Source organism: Macrobrachium rosenbergii, chromosome 52 (genome assembly GCF_040412425.1).
Source record: "Macrobrachium rosenbergii isolate ZJJX-2024 chromosome 52, ASM4041242v1, whole genome shotgun sequence".
Classification (NCBI taxonomy): domain Eukaryota; kingdom Metazoa; phylum Arthropoda; class Malacostraca; order Decapoda; family Palaemonidae; genus Macrobrachium; species Macrobrachium rosenbergii.
In genome coordinates this window covers 4,194,462-4,216,961 of record NC_089792.1, presented here as the reverse complement: position 1 = coordinate 4,216,961, position 22,500 = coordinate 4,194,462, and the positions used below count along the sequence as shown (strand labels likewise).

Sequence of the window (22,500 nt, the reverse complement as noted above, 5' to 3'; positions counted from 1 at the left end):
GAGAGAGAGAGAGAGAGAGAGAGAGAGAGAGAGAGAGAGAGAGAGAGAGAATAATAGCCTTCTGAACTATGTATATACTCGTAGATCCAAGTATGAAAAAATCTGAAAACTTGTATGAGAGAGAGAGAGAGAGAGAGAGAGAGAGAGAGAGAGAGAGAGAGAGAGAGAGAGAGAGAGAGATATGGGGCGTGTGGTTGGATCACTTTAGCCAAAAGCAATATTTATAAAATCATTTACTTTTCATTTTTGTGCTTGTGTTAGCATAACTTATTCACGCTTAAATTTAAACAGATGTGTACACACATACATGAAAATACATGTATATATGAATATACTCGTACATTAGTAACATTATGCGTATACTTGTATATAAAATAATGTAGATGCTCTACACTCAGTCAGCCCGTTTTGCTAAAAATTTCTCCAACCACCAAAGGGTTTTCTAAGATACTTTGCTTAAAAATCGGAAAGCAAGCAAGCAAGCAGAATATTATTTGTGAGAACCTTTCCCATCAGTTTATTGGCTGCTCAGAAATTTGAAGTGTCAAAGGAAAGTTAAATTTGATTCAGCATGCTTGATTTTGTCATTGGTTATATATGTATCTACTTCCTTCTTCCATTTGGGCATTCCTCCTTAGGTTCAAGAAACAACCTCAGCATGTTGAAAACATTGCTTCCCTTATCGCATACATATCACAAACAGGTTGAAAACAAGTAAGCGACCGTAGGTGGAGAATGAACCTTTGGCAAATGCTGGATAATATTATGAAGCACTGGTTAGATTCACTAATAAGTCGTTGACTTGTGTTCAACTTGTTGGCGATATGTGAGCGATGTGCTGCCGACATGTTTATAACATGATGTGCTGTGGTCGCATCCTTAGGTTATAGAAGAGAAAAGTCGTTTACACTTTCATTTCTTGTAGCTAATACTGTACTTACTATTAAATATGATTAATTTTATGCTAAATAACTGCATAAATAAGTTTAATTACTCGAAAGTGTTTGCTTACCTACTGTATATCCAGAATGATTACGAAGACAAGTAAGAAATGCGCCGAAGTTTTTTCGGCGCAGATAGAGTTATCTGTACAGTGTTTAATCAAGGTCACAGAAAATAGATCTATCTTTCGGTGGTCTCGTTATAGTGCTGTATGAGCCGCGGCGCATAAAACTCTCAGCCGGCCGTGGTGGCCTGTGTTGCTGCGTTGCCAGAAGCACGATTATGGCTAACTTTAACCTTAAATAAAATAAAAATTATTGAGGCTAGAGGTCTGCAATTTGGTATGTTTGATGATTCGAGGGTAAATGATCAACATACCAATTTGCAGCCCTCTAGCCTTGGTAGCTTTTAAGATCTGAGGGCGGACAGAAAAAGTGCGGACAGAAAAAAGTGCGGACAGAAAAAGTGCGGACAAAAATAAGTGCGAACGGACAGACAAAGCCGGCAGAATAGTTTTCTTTTCAGAAAACAAAAAACGAGTCAGTATAAAAATTCATTCGTTCTACAATATGTAAAATAATTTTACAGTATATTATATATATTTGTTATTAGAACACATTTATATGAAAGAACCTATTGAACACTAATTTTTATCAAATGCTATCGTATTTTATTGTAAAATTAATTTCTAAGGCTTACTGCTATAACTGTTTTGGTAGCTCAAACCAAGCAGACGAATTGTTGAGAAGGGGTTGAGGGAGGAAGAGCAAAGGTTGAGGGACATGGGGTTGAGGGAGGAGTTGAGGAAGGGAGAGGTTGGGTTGGGGGAGAACGGGTTTAGGAAGGAGGAGCGGTTGAGGAAGATGGGGTTGAGGAAGGGGGAGGTTGGGTTGAGGGAGGAGTTGAGGAAGGAGGAGGTTGTGTTGAGGGAGGAGTTGAGGAAGGAGGAGGCTGTGTTGAGGGAGGAGTTGAGGAAGGAGGAGGTTGGGTTGAGGGAGATGGGGTTGAGGAAGAAGGAGGAAGAGGCGTTGAAGGAGGAGTTGAGGAAGGAGGAGGTTGGGTTGAGGGAGATGGGGTTGAGGAAGAAGGAGGAAGAGGCGTTGAAGGAGGAGTTGAGGAAGGAGGAAGTTGGGTTGAGGGAGAAGGGGTTGAGGAAGAAGGGGTTGAGGAAGGAGGAAGTTGGTTGAGGGAGGGGTTGAGGGAAAAGGGGTTGAGGAAGGAGGTGGTTGGGTTGAGGGAGAACGGGTTAAGGAAGGAGGAGGTTGGATTGAGGGAGAAGGGGTTGAGGAAGGAGGAAGTTGGATTGAGGGAGAAGGGGTTGAGAAAGGAGGAGGTTGGATTGAGGGAGAACGGGTTGAGGAAGGAGGAGGTTCGATTGAGGGAGTACGGGTTGAGGAAGGGAGAAATGTGTCAGTGCTAAAGTCCACTTATTGAGATATATGCAAAACAGATGTCGAAGTTACAAAAAGATTTGTTTTGAATAACATTCGATTATGGAATTAATTTAACCGTTTAGCTTTTGAAATGACTTGAGTTAATTGCCAGTTATAGCAGATTGTGGCTTGAGCCAGCCACCTTCGCGTTCTGTAGTCTTCAGATCTACTTTGTTTTTAGATTTGTTTCTACTTTTACAGATTTTTTCCTTTCCTTATGTATATTAGTTTCTTGATGAGTCACCTATTGCGTTCTGATATTCCTGAAATTATTTTGGTTAATAATAAAAATATGCAGTTGATTCCGAAATTATTATTGATAAAATATCGGTGAGTGCATTGAGACAGATTTTGAACCACGAGAATCACGCCCTTGTTTGTTTCCTGTTGAAGCTTTGAGTAGATTTTATGCTGACTCAGCAGCTGGTTATGGATCTTGGATCTCACTGGAATCATTTGCTATTGGCTAAAGCTCTTGAAAGCTCAGTTATTGAGAGAGAGAGAGAGAGAGAGAGAGAGAGAGAGAGAGAGAGAGAGAGAGAGAGAGAATATGTGTGTGTGTGTGTATGAGGGTTTGTGATAGTTGTTGGTGGGGGTGAGGAGGTCCATGGTAGTCTTGTTGAAGCTTCAACCACCCAAAACTGAATTAAGTAGGAGAAAAGAAATATTACAAAAATACTGGTTAAAAACTAAGTCTCATCCTGCTGTCAGACGTCCATGCATACATAAAAAATTTAGTGTACACATGCGTAAATAATCAATATAATTTGTATCGAAACTTTTCTTAGAGTTATTCAGGCACGTGTGTAGTAGATAATTGCGCCTGAAATATATTTTTGTTATACGTTCCTGTAAGCATATATTTAATGTATGCTTCTTAGGAACATACGTAATTTATGAACGAATGCGTGCAGTTAGTCAGTTGTTATCCGCTTTCAAATCTAAGAGATTGTACTTTGATTTCCGAAGTTCCCTTGATTGGCCCACTAAGTTCCAGTGCCATATAATTTGGAAGTTTGGAAATCTAAATACGCGAGCCTCAGTCCTACTGCCCATTATTCCTTTCATTGCAAGTCTCTTGAGTGATCGCATTTCAGTATTCTGGCTTCCTTCAGGTATTTTTCTAAACTCCTGAATATGACACCAAGAAATAACTAATGGAATTTAGGTCGTGCGAGCTTTACTGAGAAAAGAAGGTAAAGTTATTCATTTACCGAGTTGACAGGAAGAAGGAAAATGAATGTAGATGCCATTTGCATATAGTATTATCTCATTTCCCTTACTTAAGTGCAGTTTATGTGATGATAATTGATGTAACTAATTATTATTATTATTATTATTATTATTATTATTATTATTATTATTATTATTATTCAGAAGATGAAGCCTGTTCATATGGAACACGCCCACCATAGGGGCCATTGACTCGAAATTCAAATTTCCAAGAATATGGGTCCATTTGAAAGAAGTAACAGGAGGTAGCAGGAAATACAGCAAAAGAGACCAGTTGCTGTAAAAAAATGAACGATTGTCTTATATTTGCATGACATTCAACTTCTTTTAGTAATGCGTGTTTACATTCTCAGTTTCTCCTTGTTATAGGTAAATAGTTTCTTTTGACAGTCTACACTCCTAATTACTGCTACTGAGGCTTAAAGTATATGAATGATACGTTTGTACATTCTCCGTAACCCCTATACAGCTGTTTGGTATCTGATGATGTATATCTAATTATAGCTATTTGGCGTCAGTATATCATTAAATGACTCTGCGGTTACCAGTGGCACTTATTTATATATATTTATTTGCTTATTAATTTTGCTTTCTCAACGTTACAGCTATTTGGTATCTGATACTTGGTAGTTTTGAACAGTCTGAGTTTAGGGGCACATTTTTCATCAGTCTTAATTTATTGGGACATTTTTGTACAGTCTTAATTTAGTGACATTTTTGAACAGTTAATTTCGCGGCACATTTTTGAACAGTCTTAATTTAGTGGCACATTTTTTAAGAGTCTTAATTTCGCTGCACATTTTTTGAAGTCTTAATTTATTGGCACATTTTGAACAGTTAATTTCGCGGCACATCTTTGAACAGTCTTAATTTAGTGGCACATTTTTGAACAGTCTTAATTTTGCGGTACATTTTTTGAACAGTCTTAATTTATTGGCACATTTTTGAACAGCCTTAATTTATTGGCACATTTTTGAACAGCCTTAATTTCGCGGCACATCTTTGAACAGTCTTAATTTAGTGGCACATTTTTTAAACAGCCTTAATTTACTGGCACATTTTTGAACAGTTAATTTAGAGGCACACTTTTTATTAGTTTCAAATTAGTGGCACATTTTTGAACAATCTCACGTATATACTGTACGCCGTGCCTGAAAGATTATCTTTGCATAGACGAGAGAAGGTTGTGGGTGGGTTGAGTTGGGAGATAAGGGATTCGGGGGTTGGGGGAGGGGGACCAGGACGACATATCTATCGATGGGATGGTTGGTGGAGGTTTCGGGAGGTTTTAGTTGGGAGGAGGAGGAGGAGGAGGAGTTGTTTGGGGGTTGTGTGATTGTCTGGCCGCTTGGCTCAGCTGAGCCATGCCCAGCACACACTCTGAGGTAAGAGGAAGGAGGAGGCGGAGGGCAATGGAGTTGGTGAAGGCTGTAGTAGTAGTAGTGAGGAGGGAGAAGCGCCTCTCTTGCCCCGGAGAGTGAGGAGGAGCGAGAGCGAGAGCGAGAGATAAGAGGGAAAGAGCGAGAAAGAGTGAGAGAGAGGACTGGGACAGCAGGAAAAATTGGGAAAAAAAAGAAAAAGAGGGAGAGTGGATACAATCGCCATACTGAAAAGAAAAAAGTGTGACAATTTCCTCTGTTTTTCCGGTGGGTGAGGAGATTAGATAAGGTGCGAAGGAAAAAAAAAAAACAGGAAAAGAAAAAAAGATTCCTGAAATAAAGATTCCTGAAATAAAGATGCGACATCCCTTCGCGGCGGAATAACAGCGAAGAAGGAATCCGGAGTTCATCCTGGGCCGAAGAAAGCGACAAATTTTTTTGTTCGTTTAGAAAGTGGGGTGGGCGATAGTTTCTGCACAGTGAAAAGAAAATATATCCCAGTGAAAGGAAGGGGGAAACTTTGGACGACAAAATGCTAAGGGGAAGTGAAAGTTTGGAAGGTGAAAATTCTCCAATTGACCAACGCCCTGCTCTGTGAAAGGAAAAAAAGAAAGTGTAGTGATTGCTACGTGAGTGAGTGAGGAGGTTTCCTAATATAACGAGAACGCTGTCACTGGATAAAGTGCTCTCATCAAATGTTGCAGTTTTAGTCAATTGGAACTTTTAGTTTGTTAATTCAGTGAAAAAAAAGTGTTTAGCGCGCATATTTAGAATTGCTTGCATTGTTGTGGTTTGCCAGTTGTTAAGGTTTTAGAAAATTGTTCTTAATACGGAAAATTCAGTTTAGAGAGTAACTTGAAGGCCTATCGTTTAATCCCCGAGTTCGTCTGTCTTTTACTAAACCTGTCCCCCAAAAAATTATTCAAAGACAAATGAAAAAATTTGGAAATAGATAAAAAACCAAGCAGAGTAGAGGAACGCGGAAAAAAACACCCCAAAAGAAAAGGAAAAAAGGTATTGGAAATCGTGAAAGAAAAGTCTTGAAAAGAATGTGATAAAATTCAATCTCTAGGCAAAACGACCTTTTTTTTTTTTTAAGTTTTCGATCGCAAATAGAAAGCTCGAATTGGCTCATTTGAGTCAGCTGAAGAACGCTGTCAGTTGTTTGATTTATTATTATTAAGGTTTTCGTCTTGATTCATGCGCTTAGTTATATAAGAAAAAACAAAAATGCCAGTGCAGAAGTTTCGCCCGAGAATTCGGGGCGATAAATACGACCCGCAGGGCGATCCTGACTTCGTCGTCGACGAGTATGGCGACTACTTTTCGAACGCAGCTTCTCAGCCGACGGTCCCGTCGGAACCAGAGGAACCCGCTGGAGGAGGTTAGTCGGGAATGGGAATCATTCTGGAATCGAAGGATGAAAGGGGGAAGTTCGTAAGAGACAGACAACTTAGTATCTGAGTACTTGACGTTTTTGCCCTTTTTTTTTGTAATCTTCCTGGGACAAGGAATTCGCAAGAGATAGATTATTTAGTAAATGACTTTTTTCCATTTTTTGTAATCTTCCTGGGACAAGAAATTCGTAAGAGATAGATAGCTAAGGACTTGGCTTTTTTTTTGCCGTTTTTTGTAATCTTCCTGGGACAAGAAATTCGTAAGAGATAAATAAATTACTACTTGACTTTTTGCAATTTTTGTAATCTTCTTGTGACAAGAAATTCGCAAGAGATAAATAAATTACTACTTGAATTTTTTGCCATTTTTTGTAATCTTCCTACGACAAGAAATTCGTAAGAGACAAATAAGTTACTTCTTGACTTTTGCCTTTGTTTTTTTTGTAATCTTCCCAGGACAAGAAACGGTTCGTTTCCTTGAGCTTGTGTGTTTTGGCTGTAAGGTGACACGAGGCTCTTTCGACAAAGATCAGACGGAATCGCTCCTTGCAACACGGCAGAGCTTCCTTTTTTGATAGCAGTAGATGCGTTGACTCTTTCGAAAGTTAGAAGAGTTTGAGTTTTCAATTTTTTCTTAAATAGTTTTCTTTAGCTTTCTTATTAAGCACCTTGCAAAAAGCTGACTTGTTCCATATTCAGACGACTGACTGTATCCAGATTCTTGAAGCCTGTATATCTTTGACTTGCATGGTTTAGTATCTTTTTTTCTTACAAAGGATAGAAATCTTCTCAAAATACTCTGTTTTCCTAACGCTTAACTTTCTCTGAAAACTTCTGGTGATTTTAGTGTCTTTTCCATGTATTTTTGAGTTAATGATATATACAGTGTAAGCGTCGTCTTGACTAGTGGAATGGAATGGAATATAAAATTTAGGTCAATGGCCACCACTGGGACCTATGAGGTCGTTCAGCACTGAAACGGAAATTGAGAGTAAAAAGGTTTGCAAGGTGTAAGAGGAGGAAAACCTCGCAGTTGCAATATGAATCACTTGTTAGGAGAGGGTGGATAGCAAGATGGAAGAAAGAGAATATGAATGGAGGTACAGTAAAAGGAATGAAAGGGGTTGCCTACAGTGAAGAGCATGAGGTGCACTGACGGCACTACCCTCCTACAGGGGCCCCTCACTAGTGATAATTAAAACTTGTTTGTTAAGGCCTAAAATATTCTGTTTGTATAACCTTTTACTAATTAGTTGGTAGCTAAATTAAATTGAGAGTTGCTAGAAGAACATTTGTAATCTGATATACATATAAATATATATTCAGAAATGTATGTATATATGTATTTATATATATAAATATGCATATATTTATATTATATATAGAAAACCTATAGATATATGTTCAATATTGCGATATGGATACATGGAAGATATAATATAAATATATATAAATATATATATTTGGATAGATATTCACACATTCCATTTTATAAAGACACACATATAAAATGAATGCGTATTTTTTTCTCAATTTTGGACAATTGTTCTTTGCATTAGTTGATGTTTAGCGAAGGACTACTCAGTTTTAAACTGGATGGTAACAAAAGTTGAGGCTTGATAATGTTGACTGTTTGTACTAAAAGTTTGTAATTTTTCTGAATAAATACTCCATTTGATACCATCCAGTTTGAATGAGGTCAATTATATATATATATATATATATATATATATATATATATATATATATATATATATATATATATATATATATATATATATATATATATATATATATATACACATATGTACATTTATGTGTGTGTATACTTTTACCTCGAAAATGCCCCCATAAACTTGTGGCCTAAGATTTGAATAGAGGCCTCTTGAATGTAAACAGTCCTTTTCAACATCGATTCGAATTAATATTTCCTCAGATCCTTATTACAAGAACTGAGTGACGTGAAGGAACTAAAGATAATGATTCCTATACAAACACTTTCATCCCCATGACTGGCTTTGACACAGGGGAGGGGAGGGGGAGGAGGTCGAAAAAGGTTCGAGATACCGACACCACCACCACCACCACCACAACCACCTCTGTCCTCCTCCTCCTCCTCCTCCTCCTCCTCCTCCTCCTCCTCCTCCTCCTCCTCCTCCTCCTCCTCCTCCTCCTCACCCCTTTTTGAAAACGTCCCAGAAGAAGACAGTTGTTAACAGCTGCTTGAGTCAATTAGGTGAATTCAGGCCGCCGTGGGCCGCAGCGCCATCTTATGACGATGAGCCAAAGTATCTCCCAGGTTGAGGAAAAGTTTTAAGTGAAAAGCATTTGCTTTTACGTGGGGAGGGAGGGGAAGGGGGTAGGAGAGGGAGAGAAAGTGGGGAGTTGTTGTTTGGAGGCCGGGGAGGCTGGGAGGGAGAGATTGCTGATCGTCCATACTTTGAACTACAAACTTCTCTTTTCAACCTTTCAACCTGTTGCCCCAGTGGTATTAATTCCTGCCTACAAGCGTTCTTTCCCATGGGGGGGCGGGGTTAGTGACGTCGGTGCACGTCACGCGGTGCACTGTAGGCGTTACTTTAGGTTCTTTGCAGCGTCCCTTCGGCCCTTAGCTGCAACCCCTTTCATTCCTTTTACTGTTACTTCCGTTCATATTCTCTTTCTTCCATCTGACTTTCCACCCTCTCCTGACAATTATTTCAACATTTTTGTCAGTGCTGAATTTTCCTCCTTTCAAATTTTATATTCCAGTTTCCGTTTGTTCCAATTCCAATGCAAGTGTTCTGTGGAAACGCAACGTAGGTACATGAGACCGTTTTATTGAATGGAAATGTCGTCACTTCATTTCTTTGGTTTATATTTACAAGAAAGACTCAGGCTGCTTTTCAAAATGATGAGAACCAAAAGGCGTGTGGAACAAATTCTTTCAAGGCTGTGTTTTTGCTACTGGATTTTTTTCCTGGACTTTTAATCTCTGGAAGAAGGCCTACAGGTCGTTACTACGTGTAGGATGACTTTGGTTTAGACCCAACATTTGTGCCATGATTTTTCAACGACGTTTGGTGTTTGATGTTGGTCGTATACAAAATTTTTCTTTCAGACATTGAACAAAAATAAACAAGTTTAAAATGTCTGAAGTTTCTGTCACTGCAATCGAGTTTTATTTTTATTTTTATTTATAATTTTAAGCCATCGAAAATAGGTCTCTTCTTTCGGTGATCTCTTATTTGCTGTTTGAGCCTGTTACTTCTTTGAAATTCATAACCATCCCGGTGGTGGTTTGGCTTTCATCATCGTTGCCAGAGGCACGATTATATGATTAACTTTCAACATCTGAATAAAAAAAAACTGCTGAGACTAATAATAATAATTTAAGGTTTGATGATTGGATGGATGATCAACAATAATAATTTGCATCCCTCTAGCCTCAGTAGTTTTTAAGATCTGAATGGGAATAGAAAAATCAAATTCAACGGACAATACAAAATAATAGTTTTCTCTTAAGAAAAATAAAAATGTAATTACAAAATTTTGGCACGAAGAGTTAAAATCCCATTACTACAATACACACGACGTTGTTTCACGTGATTGCATACCAACAATCACAGGGAGATAGTTGCATGCATCATTTACTAGATTTAGTCGTTACCAAAACTACTCAATCAATTTCATTCAGATTTTACCGTTCTTAATCGCTTTTTGATGTCGATATGCTGTGCTGTCATGCTTTCCAGCGCACGTGACCTATAAGCATGGAATGATACAAAACCGAAGTGCATAACACGAAACACCTGTTAGAACACACGACATTGCGGTCTGAATGTAAACAAAAATGCTATTACTTGATCAGGCATCATTTAAGGTTCTTTGCAGCGTCCCTTCGGCCCCTAGCTGCAACTCCTTTCATTCCTTTTGCTGTACCTTCATTCACATTATTTTTCTTCCGTCTTGCTACCCACACTCTCCCAACAATTGTTTCACAGTGCAACTGCGAGGTTTTCCTCCTGTTACTCCTTCCAGACCTACCTACCATCACTTTCCTTTCCAGCGCTGAATGACCTCATAGGTCCCAGTGCTTGGCCTTTGGCCTAAACTCTATATTCCATTCCATATCTACCGACAGGCCTTTATTCCTCTGTTGTGACGCCAGTTTTAATAGCCACAAATCACTCAATCAGTCCTTCCTCTGTAGACTATCTTTGCGTTTGCATTTGAACAACAGGAAGGAAATTCCTGAGATGTATGCACTTCCACCAACTCAGGTTTTTTTGCCATGCCCATAGTAGGTTATGTTAGGTTAGGCTAGGTTAGGTTGGGTTAGATTAGGTTAGATTAGGTTAGATAGGTTAGGTTAGGTTAGGTAGGTTAGGTTAGGTTGATAGGTTGGTTTAGATAGGTTAGGTTAGGTTGGGTTGTGTTAGGCTGTGTTGGGTTAGATTAGGTTAGGTCAGGTTGTGTTGGGTTAGATTATGTTACGTTAGGGTTAGGTTAGGTTGTGTTGGGTTAGATTAGGTTAGGTCAGGTTAGGTTAGATCAGATTAGGTTAGATCAGATTAGATTAGATTAACAATCCCAGCGTAATTTGGATGTGGGGAAACTGAGATTATTTTCAAGAAAATTCTATGGTTAGTTTTTAAGATATGGCCTCTTTTTTCAGGGAAAGGTCCCTACTACTAGGTTACATCTCTGGAAAATGCAGGCGGGAACCTTCATGCTGAAACCTCCTCACATCCAGTTTTGCATGTGCCTTTGTCATTAGAATTTTAAAATATTGCTAGCCTCTTGTGAATGTCTGAATCACAGACGAACTTAGATCAAGCCAGATGGTCAATCCAGGTGTGCTTGTGGGGAGAGAGAGAGAGAGAGATGGGGGAGGCCTCCATATTGAAGTGTAGAAGGTAACTACAAAATCGAAAGAGAGAGAGAGAGAGAGAGAGAGAGAGAGAGAGAGAGAGAGAGAGAGAGTAAATTCCTGAGACATAAGAGCGCTTGTGATTGAAAAGATTAATAGCTCCCGACCTCTTGTTTGCGTTAATTGCCAAGAAGTTACGTAAAATAGAGGCAGTGAGGCGAGTCCGGAGAGTGAAAGGGTTATCAGGAAAACTCTTATATTGCCTAGATTATACCCAGTGTGTTTAGTTACCAATATAAAATCAAACCACAACTGTACCATGGTGGGGAGGTAGTCCCGTCAGTTACTTAAGATCCTTTGCAGTTCTTCGCTGGACGAGTGTAGTTCTCGCCTCTGCTAGCCTTTCGAGTCTCCGACCGGCCAGTGAAGAATCCTTTCTTGTGATAGAAATTCATCTCTCGTTACAATGTGGTTCGGATTCCACAATAAGCTGTAGGTCCCGTTGTTAGGTGACCAATTGGTTCTTAGCCACGTAAAATAAGTCTAATCTTTTGGGCCAGCCCTTTCAAGGAGAGCTGTTATTCAGCTCAGTGGTCTGGTTAAACTAAGGTATACTTAACTTAAGATCCTTTGCAGCGTCCTTTCGGCCCCTAGCTGCAACCTCTTTTGCTGTACCTCCGTTTATATTCTCTTCTTCCAACTTACTTTCCTCAACCCTTTCCTAATAGCTGATTCGTCGTGCAACTGCGAGGTTTTCCTCCTGTAGCACCTTTAAAACCTTTTCTCTCTCAATTTCCCTTTCAGCGCCGAATGACCTTATAGGTGCCAGCACTTGGCCTTTTGCCTAAATTTTATATACCAATTCCAAAGCCAAGTTTTATATTCCAATTCCAGTTCCAAAAATCAAACCGTAGGAAGGCATTTCTGAAAAATGTTAAAAATAGTGGCCAAGAATCTCCTCTTATTATCCCACTTTTTGCTTTTAGTAAGACATATGAATTTAATTTCATTACTCGCGATTGTGTATGGTTATTTCGGGTGTTTTGTTTTCGTTGTCGAAAATAACTAGTCGGAGTTCTTGAGGGGAGAGGGGAACCGGAAGCTTGAACCACTCGGGAATGTCAAACACTGCGATTTTTACAGTACAAACCTGGGAAGGGAAAGTTTGATTACGATTCCCACTTTAGTTTTCTGTTGTTTTGAATTGATGTACTGTTAGTAAGTTTGTAAGCGTGCACATACACACACACTTACACACACACACACATATATGTATATATATAACATATATATATGTGTATGTATATATAATTACACATACATACATTCATCCATACACAAGTGTATGTGTATATAACTGTATAGGAATGCATGTATGCTTGAGAGAGAGAGAGAGATACCATTTGATACACCTCACGCCCAATGTAAGAATAACATAAATACAAAAGATTCCAATGAATATAAATAACAAAGACCACGAACCATTCATCACTCTTGTTCAATACCGTACTTCACCATTCGAGGGGAGGGGGAAAAAATGCGAAAAATCAGCCATCCCAGAGAAAGTGTTCCTGTGTCATTAGTGAAAGCTAATTAAAGCCTGGGAAGGCATCTGGAGAATTGCGAAAATGTTTTTTTTTTTGGGGGGGAGGGGGGTTGGGGCTAGGAGATGCAGAGTGAAACTAGCGAAGAAAGGCGAGAAGAATCGCAACTTGTAGATAATGTTTTTGCAGGTGGGGAGGGAGAGAGGGAGAGGGGCCATGTACTCTCGTCGTGTTTTTTTTTTTTTTTATCAGTGAGGATTACGGATCTCGACATGGTGATAAGTTATTGATCTTAAGCGGGCCATGAATTACGAGTATGCACGCCGGCACGCGCGCACGCTGCCGGTTGAGGGAGAGAGAGAGAGAGAGAGAGAGAGAGAGAGAGAGAGAGAGAGAGAGAAAGACTGAGAGAGGTATTTTTCTGGTGCATGTGGGTCTGTAAACAGAATGATATGTCCTTTGTCTCTTAGGAAGAGCTTCAATTCACCGCTCAGATGTGCCTTCGTATTCTATAAAATATAGTATATATATAAATATATATATATATATATATATATATATAATATACATGTATATATATATACATATATATATAGTATGTATGTATGTTATATATATATATATATATATATATATATATATATATATATATATATATATATATATAAATATATTTGAATGTATTCCATATATATTTCGTAGATTTGATCTCCAATTTCCTTTAACAAGGTAGAAAAAAAAAAACTCCACCCGTAGGCTTATAATCCAAATGGGTTAAACATTTTAATATTTTCCTCTCCTGTCTCATTTTACTTCAGAAGTGAGTTTGGGGGGCCTGGGAGGGAGAGCCCCTGCCTCTTGGCCTGGCCTGGGGCAGATGTGTCCTCCTTTGCTTTTGAAATTAAGCAGCAGTGGATAGGAGCCAATCAGGGGGTCAGAATCCAGCCAGCTGGCCCGGGACGGTCAGTGTTTGTTTGGTGTCATGCGAAGAATTCTGCCGGAGTTGCCAGGTCGTCTTTTTCTTCCCCTCTCGATTTTGGCCAGATTGAAACCAATCTGTCTGAAGGTATTGCGGCGAGTTTCCCGAAAGTGTTCCCGCGTCCGTCCGTCCGGCTTGAAATCGGAGATCGCTCGTCTGAAATGCCTGAAAACCATGATTTATAAGAGTTTAGTAACCGTCCTTAAGACAGGAATCTCACCTCTGAGAATGAATTCAAACTGTTTTTTGTTTCTTCTGAGGAAATATTTCTGTTCTTCTCTAGTTTGCCGAAGAATTTAGATATTACTTTCTTGGTAACTGATCTCTTCTTACTCGGGTGGGAACAAAGAAGTTTACTTTTGAGAAAAGATTTAATGGCAGGTCAACCTATGGTGATTTGCATAACTCAGAAATATTTTGACACAATAAAATCTGTGAAACATGCAGTCGACTAAGCAGGTATTCTCTCCTTAGATGTACTTTCCATTTCTTTTATATTCTGGTATCCGAAAATCACTTTCAGTATAAAAAGACCATTAGATATCCTTAGTCAATTTGTTTTTTTGTAGTCTGAGAACACCGTTGCAAAATGTCCTCAGCCATTCGATGCTATTTTCAGTTGTTTTTTCACTGTGCACGACTTTCAAAGCACACTGTCCTCTGCAAGTCTTGCAACCGTTTCTTTCTTTGACCTTGGGTGCTTGTCCAGAGGAATGCCTTTTTTTCGTGTTCCGAAGGAAACCAAATTTTAACACCCAGACACTTCTGGGTTGGATATTTTTTCAATTCATTTTTTTGAGTCACTGCATTCAATTATTAATTATTTGTTTTTTGGAATTCTTGTGTCGTTAAGCGTGCTTGTCCCTCGTAGAGAGAGAGAGAGAGAGAGAGAGAGAGAGAGAAATATTTGGTTTCTTTGCCTTCGAGTGAAACTCTCATACCTTGCATTCATCACCGACCTCGCCCCCACAACAACGAGGAAACATGTGATTAATCCCACGGGAAGGAAACGACTGGGTCCACTTCATGAAAAATCATTGGTTCCATTAGTGACTAAGCAGTGAATTAGGTACTGGGTGGTTAGTAGATTCTAGAGACGAGGGCATAGCATCCTCATCCCCTCATCTTAGAATCACTGGCTCTTTAAGGTGAAAAGTTTAATGTTCTCAGAGAGATGGAATGAAGATGTTAGCATGAAATGGGGTCTTGATTGACAGGGGAATGTTGGGATGTTGGAGAGGAGAAAAGCCTGATTTACATGACTATATTCTCTTTAAACAATGCACTGACGGTTAAGCCTTCAGTGGCATTCTCAAGTGCCCAAAAGAAGTAGATGTGTTGCTCCCCCGATTGAGAAAGTGGAGAGCTGGATTTAATTTCCTTTTGGCTAACGGAGTGCATTGCTACCCTAAGGTGTGCAATGTTGCGCATTGTTTCACGGAAATTTAACTGTAAGTCCCTTTTCTTCAGAATACTTTGATACCTTTGGGACAAACATCACATGAGTATTGTCTAGAAAAAGTACATCGCTGTGATGATAAATGTCATCATCTAGAAATGAAATATCCCCTCTGATGAACAAAATGTACAAAATACATTCCGTATTTTCCAAATGTACAAAATACATATTGTCCCTGGATGCACGTGTCGCTGTTCAAAGTCTGAAATTTAATGAAAATGTCATCATGGATATTTTACACCACAATTAAATTTTTATTTTATTTATAATAAAATGAATATTGTAAAAGGAAATTCTTTTCCATTTAGTGTGCAACTCAAGTCCCTTGGAAAGCTAGCCCCTTCGTCTGCAAATTCTTGCAATTCCGCTTTATTAAACTAGTATTTTGATAAATCCCACCACCTCTTCTGTCTAAATGTGAGGATGAATAATTTTTGAAGTAGGAATCCCATTTATGTTTAGAGTTCCTATTCACAATCACGATTCCAGGCAGATATTTTATCCGGTTATAAGAGTTTTTTTGTAAGAGATGTAATCATGCAAACGTACTTTTATGGTAAGTTGTTTCCTATCTTCCTCCATTTCCTCAAGTAGATGCTTTGTCTTGCATTTCTGCTGACGGTGGAAGAATGCAAGATAAATGTTCTTGGAGGTTCAGTTTCTCTTTTCGAATTGGACAGTACCGGATTTTTTTTTTTTTGGAAGTCTGTATCCTGTAAGGGGATAGTGCCGTCAGTGCAGTTGGACAGGACCGTTTTTTTTCTTTGCAGTACCATTCTTCCCTAGTTCAACCCTTCTTTTACCTCCTTCATACTTTTTCTTCACCCCGTATACAAGAGAAGTGAGTGGCGCAATAGGTCGTTTAGGTATGAGCCCTCAGTGTTTATTTTATGCAAGTGGGATCATCGAGACATTCAAAGACTGCACTCAGGTCCTTCTTTTATTACACAGGGGATTCAGTTGTTAAAGGACGGATTTTGCGATGGAATCTTTCTTGTTTTCCTTGGAAGGCCTTAGCAGTATAAAAAGTTGTAGCATGTCAAAGAGTAATGTTAAATGGTTCAATGAATTTCAAATTTGTTTGATTAAACATCTATACTTTGTAGGGAATGAGGAACGTCTCAGTTAGCTGGGCCTGGTCTTTTTCCTCTCGGTACCTTTCTTATCTTAAGGACGACCTCTGGGCCAAGGCCTACACTATCATAAGCCCACCTTACTATAAACCAACCAACTAACTGCTCGGCCAGTAAATGAAGGACTGGTCAAATTAAGATCATATGGCCTCTCTGCTGAATCGAGTCCCAGCAGACTCTATTTCAAGTGACATGAATTGTGTCTCCTTGCAGAGAATTAAAATTTTTTTTGCTGACTCGGTTCATACGAAATGCACAGCTTCTAACATCTGGGGACCAGAGAGCTACAACATTCCAATAAAAAAGGAATTCTCGAGCTTTTGGCAAGTGACTTCAGTAATAACTTAGATATACTGAAGAGCAAAGCCATTTCGTATTTCAGCATGCTGGCTGTTGCTGTTAGTCTTTTAAAATGTTGAGGGTTCCATAAAATCAATGACATTCCCACGATCACAATATACTTAAAAGAAAATATGTGACTCATGTAGATAAATCAAATGAGAAAGGAAATGGGCATTTGCATAGCAATGTCGATTGTTTTTGAAGATGCGGATGTGGAGGGGCGTAGTTCAGGCCGTAAACTATCAGATTATAACTACATAATATCCATTTACCTTGACGAACCTCATCGTCCCAAAAACTTTTTTGGTTTATGTAATGTAAAATGAAATGTTAGTGTAATCTGTACTGAAGACTCGATTCTCAAATTTGCATCTGCTTCCGACTGGCGTAGATGGAAACTTGAATCAATATAATAGTATATAACATTTTAACATGTTTTATATATATATATATATATATATATATATATATATATATATATATTATATATATATCTATAGACTTTGTTATTGACATTCATAAATTATCTTGATCCGGACGGTATAGAAGTATAATGCGCAAGCACTCTTGTTATATATGCTAAATCGAAGACTACAGACATTTATATCATTCCTTCGTCCTGGTTTCATTCCAAGCATTGCATTTCGTGAGAGAGAGAGAGAGAGAGAGAGAGAGAGAGAGAGAGAGAGCTTTTTACGGGAGATTCTGTTTTGTATACGGCACAAGTCAGATGTGAGGTGAAATAAGGTATAATTCCATCATTCCCCTTTTGCTGTCAAACACTGATAAGAGATTTAAGGTCTCCACCTGCTGCGCACTACATCAACTTGAAATTGATTCTGAGAACATTTATATTTATATTTTCCCCGAGTTTATGATTCTTTTAGACTTACGTTTGAATGAAGGACCCGCAATATAGAGAGAGAGTGTTATGTGACAAATTACTTACCCAAACACATGTGACCTCCCATTTCGATCACTTGACTCTTATACTTTAATTGACTTTATTTTGTTCTTGTCTCAAAGCACTGATGTCCTTTGCTGTGAGAGCAGAAAATTCAATATAAAAAGGCTTGATTTTTCTAGTCGTCAGTCAATTTTGCTTTTGAGGTTGAAAGTACAAACAGGATGTGATTCTTAAGTTGTGTTAAACATTTGTGTTAATTTTCATTCTTACTCTTTAGACCTACGGATAGGTAGGATGAAAGGTCTACAGTGAAAAAGGTAAAAGAAGTATAGGAATATGTGAGATTTTAAAATAATACATACTTTGTTGTTTTTTGAAAGAGGGAATGTTTGAAGAATTGTCTAAATCAGCCCTGGTACGGATTTCAGATGTTCAAAAAGACAGGTGTTACAGGTACTTGTTCAAAAAGACAGGTGTGAGGTGTGTTATAGGTACCTGAATGTTCAAAAAGACAGGTGTGAGGTGTGTTATAGGTACATGAATGTTTAAGAAGACAGGTGTGATGCGTGTTACAGGTATACGAATGTTCAAAGAGACAGGTGTGAGGTGTGTTAGAGGTACATGAATGTTCAAAAGACAGGTGTGAGGTGTGTTACAGGATTCTGTTCAAAAAGACAGGTGTGAGGTGTGTTACAGGTACCTGAATGTTCAAAAAGACAGGTGTGAGGTGTGTTACAGGTATATGTTAAAAAAGACAGGTGTGAGGTGTGTTACAGGATTCTGAATGTAAAAAGACAGGTGTGAGGTGTGTTACAGGTACCTGAATGTTCAAAAAGACAGGTGTGAGGTGTGTTACAGGTATCTGTTCAAAAAGACAGGTGTGAGGTGTGTTACAGGTATCTGTTCAAAAGGCAGGTGTGAGGTGTGTTACAGGATTCTGTTCAAAAAGACAGGTGTGAGGTGTGTTACAGGTACCTGAATGTTCAAAAAGACAGGTGTGAGGTGTGTTCTGTTCAAAAGGTATCTGTTCAAAAGACAGGTGTGTGTTAGGTGTGATAGATGTGACAGGTTACCTGAATGTTCAAAAAGACAGGTGCAAAGATAAAGAAGAGTATCAAAGGAACAACAAAATCTCAAGTGACCTTCAATAATGGGTCTTACGGTTTGCCATCACGTGACGTCACGTCATGACTTTTCTTCACATCACGTCTCCTTTCGTTTAAGATGTGAATTCGAAGCGACGAGGACTTGTTCCAAGTAACGAATGAGCAGAAGTCTCCGCTCGCGAATGTTGACAGGTGTTGAAGTTCGTTAAAAAGCGCACGTTAATCACGATGCCAAAAAGATAGATGCGGGACCCTTGTCCCCGTTTTTCAAAAGACAGGTGCCGGGTTTATTGCAGAATGTTTAAAAAGACTATGGAGAAATCTTCCCAGGTGTGAGGTTGGCTGCTGTAAAAACAGGTACAATTAACTCTTTTTCTCTCTCTGTTTCTCTCTCTCTCTGTCAAAAAAGCAGGTGTGAGGTGTGTTAGGATCTGTTCTCTCTCTCTCTCTCTCTCTCTCTCTCTCATAAAAGCAGGCTGAGGTCTCTACCTCTCTCTCATAAAAGCAGGTGTCTCTCTCTTCTCTTCTCTCTCTCTCTCTCTCTTCAAAAAGACTGTGAGGTCTCTCTCTTCAAAAGACTCTCTCTACCTAATGTTCAAAAAGCAGGTGCAAAGATAAAGAAGAGTATCAAAGCTCTCTCTCATAAAGCAAGTCTCTTTCTCTCGTCTCTCTCTCATTCAATCAAGTCTCTCTCTTTAAGATCTCTCTCTCTCTTGTCTCTCTCTCTCTCTCTCTCTGTTGAAGTTCTTAACTCACGTTAAAATGCAAGATAGGGCGGGATCTCGCTCTCTCATAAAATAAGTCTCTCTCTCTCTCTCTCATTAAAGCAAGTCTCTCTCTCTCTCTCTCTCTCTCTCTCTCTCTCTCTCTCTCTCTCTCTCTCTCTCTCTGGTAGACCTCAAAACAAGTGCGAACTTTGCCAAGAAATATTGTTTACACTTCAAGCGATATTTCTCATTGGGATTGCTTTTCTGATTTTTTTTTTATGCCTTTCCTCTTTGGAGAGAGAAACCCGTTCGACCTTCAGATTCACACGAGTTACAAAGGGTGCTAGGAAATTTCTCATTCTCTCAAGTTCATTGGAACATTAGTAGTTTGGAAACTTCAGTTGTTTTTATTGAAATGTTTTGAGACAAGAAACAAGTAAAAAATACGCCGAAGTTTTTTCGGCGCAATCAAGTTTTCGTACATCGTATAACCAAGGCCACCGAAAATAGATCTATCTTTCGGTGGTCTCGGTTTAATGCTGTATGAGCCGCGGCCCATGAAACTTTAAAAACGGCCTAGTGGTGGCCTGGCCTATATTGTTCTAGACACACAATTATGGCTCACTTTAACCTTAAATATTATTTGTTTGAATATAAGCTTTTAATTTTGTTCGGTGGGAGAGCAGCAATCTATTTGCTTCCAGTTGTGAATTAAAAAAAAAAAAATTGTACTCGTCAGCCAAATTGGTTTCTCCCGTCTCCCTCTGAAAGATCTCATTCAAGTTTAAAAAACAGTTGAAATGCAAGTTTTTCTGTGGGTCTAACCCCAGTCGTTCCTTTTACTGTACCTCCTTTCATATTCTCTTCCATCTTGCTTTCCACCCTCTCCTAAGAGTTCATTCATAGTGCATCTGCGATGTTTCCCGCCTCTTACACCTTTCAAACCTTTTACTGTCAATTTCTGTTTCAGCGCTGAATGAGCTCATAGGTCCCAGTGCTTGGCCTTTGTCCTAAATTCTATGTTCCATTCAATTCTGTGGGTCTAAAAGTCACGACATATCTGCTCTCTCATCAGTGTTTACGAGCTCCTTTTCTTCAACAGAAGTTTCAGTATGGTCATCTCACTATCATCTCAGTATCATTAATCTTCATATGCATTAGTATTTCAGACTCTGTTTGTTTGTTTACACCTTCCCTTTATTATTATTTTTCTTTTCTTGCCCCCTTTTAAGAAGTTCTCTAACACAATTTTCCCATATGGGGTAATGTCGCCAGTGCACCTCATGCCATGCACTGTAAGCATCACTGGAGGTTCATTGCAGCGTCCCTTCGGCCCCTAGCCGCAACCCATTTAATTTCTTTGATTGTACCTCCGTTCACATTCTCTTTCTTCCATCTTACTTTCCATCCTCTCCCAACATTTGTTCTCTTTTTACTCTCAATTTCCGTTTCATGACTGGATGACTTCATAGGTGCCAGCGCTTGGTCTTTGGCCTCAATTTTATATTCCATTCCATCAATCGTGTAGGTTTTGTATTTCAAGAAATTTGCAAACCGTTGTAACATTTCTTTTATCAGAAATTGTCTAAAATCTGTTATAGACAAAGAACGCCAATTTAGCCTTTAAAATAATTCTACACAACTTCAGATAAATTTAGAGTTGAAAAATTATTTCATTTCCTCGAGGGATGAGCGTCGGGTGTCTCTGTTCTAACCAAATGTATGCAAATGCTCAAAATGCTGTATAAAGCGATTGCAGACGATGGTGTTCTGAACTGAAAGCAATCCTCCGTCCATTTCGTATATTGAAAAGGATTTTATAATGTACTTTGTACGTTGAATTAGGCGATTCACTCAACTGCATATTATACATACATTATATATATATATATATATATATATATATATATATATATATATATATATATATATATATATATATATATATATATATATATATATATATATATATATATATATATATATATATATATATGTGTGTGTGTGTGTGTGTGTGTACACACACACACACACACACACATATATATATATATATATATATATATATATATGTATGTATGTATGTATGCATGCATGCATGCATCGCATAGCCATCTATGTCATTTTGTGCTCTAATCTGTCCACCCTGTTCGTCAGTTCGTCAATTATTTCGTCATTGTACCCTTGACTGTGAGACATTTGCTGGCGAATGTCAAGGTCTTGGGAATATGAGACACAGTTTTCCTCTCCTGGGGACGTGACAGAGGAGGACAGTTTATCCTTGCTATGATTCTTTGTTGAGGGGGGGGGGGTGGCCATTGTGATATAGAGCAGTTATGTATCTTTGTTAGGAGGCGGGCTTCCTCAACAAAATTTAAATATATATATATATATATATATATGTATATATATATATTTGTATTTATATATATGATTTTATAATCTATATATATATATATATATATATATATATATATATAAATATATATAACATTTTTATATATATATATATATGTATGTATATATATATATAAGTATATGTATATTTCTATATTAGATATTTCTTATAAAAAGTTTAAACTTTTTTTTAGTTTTTTATTTAATTTTATTAAAGCGTCAATAACCTGTATGTTGTAACACCAGTTTGAAGTAACTATAAATCACTCTGTCTCCAGGAACCTCGATATGAGATGAAGTGTATTTTTGACTGACAACCTTTGACACTTCAGAAACAACCTCTCTTGCATAAACGCTCGTGGTTGTTATATCCTGTATTCCTATGCATACTTTGACGGTATGCAACATGTATTAAAGGAAAACGGACGTGTAAAATGGTATATAGGAAAACAAGAAAGGACTTAGGCCAATGAAAGGTGTCCATAAAAATATTAAATACCTTATTGCTTCACTTAAGATCCTAAATTCCAGGAATAAGTAATTCTCAGATTAGTAAACTGAATGCACTCGATAGCCGGAAAAAAAAATGTTTTAGCTACTGAGATCGACACGCCGAATAACGATCAGGAGAAAATGATATAAATTGTTGATTTTACGATTGTAACCCACCGAGGAATTGTTGAAAAAGGA

The 22,500-nt window shown here is 38.3% G+C and overlaps 2 protein-coding genes across 2 annotated transcripts in view; both read left to right on the top strand.

Moving 5' to 3' along the window:
- The first annotated feature begins 1,724 nt into the window (after positions 1 to 1,724).
- Positions 1,725 to 2,129, top strand: LOC136833837 (golgin subfamily A member 6-like protein 7). Its single transcript, XM_067096137.1, has one exon. The coding sequence runs from the start codon at positions 1,725 to 1,727 to the stop codon at positions 2,127 to 2,129; it is 405 nt and encodes a 134-aa protein (XP_066952238.1).
- Positions 2,130 to 4,985: 2,856 nt separating this feature from the next.
- Positions 4,986 to 22,500, top strand: part of LOC136833836 (muscle calcium channel subunit alpha-1-like) — a 698,390-nt gene continuing 680,875 nt past the window's right edge. The window contains 1 exon segment of the mRNA XM_067096136.1: positions 4,986 to 6,371. Coding sequence (XP_066952237.1) covers positions 6,218 to 6,371 — 154 coding nt within the window. The 5' untranslated portion in view covers positions 4,986 to 6,217.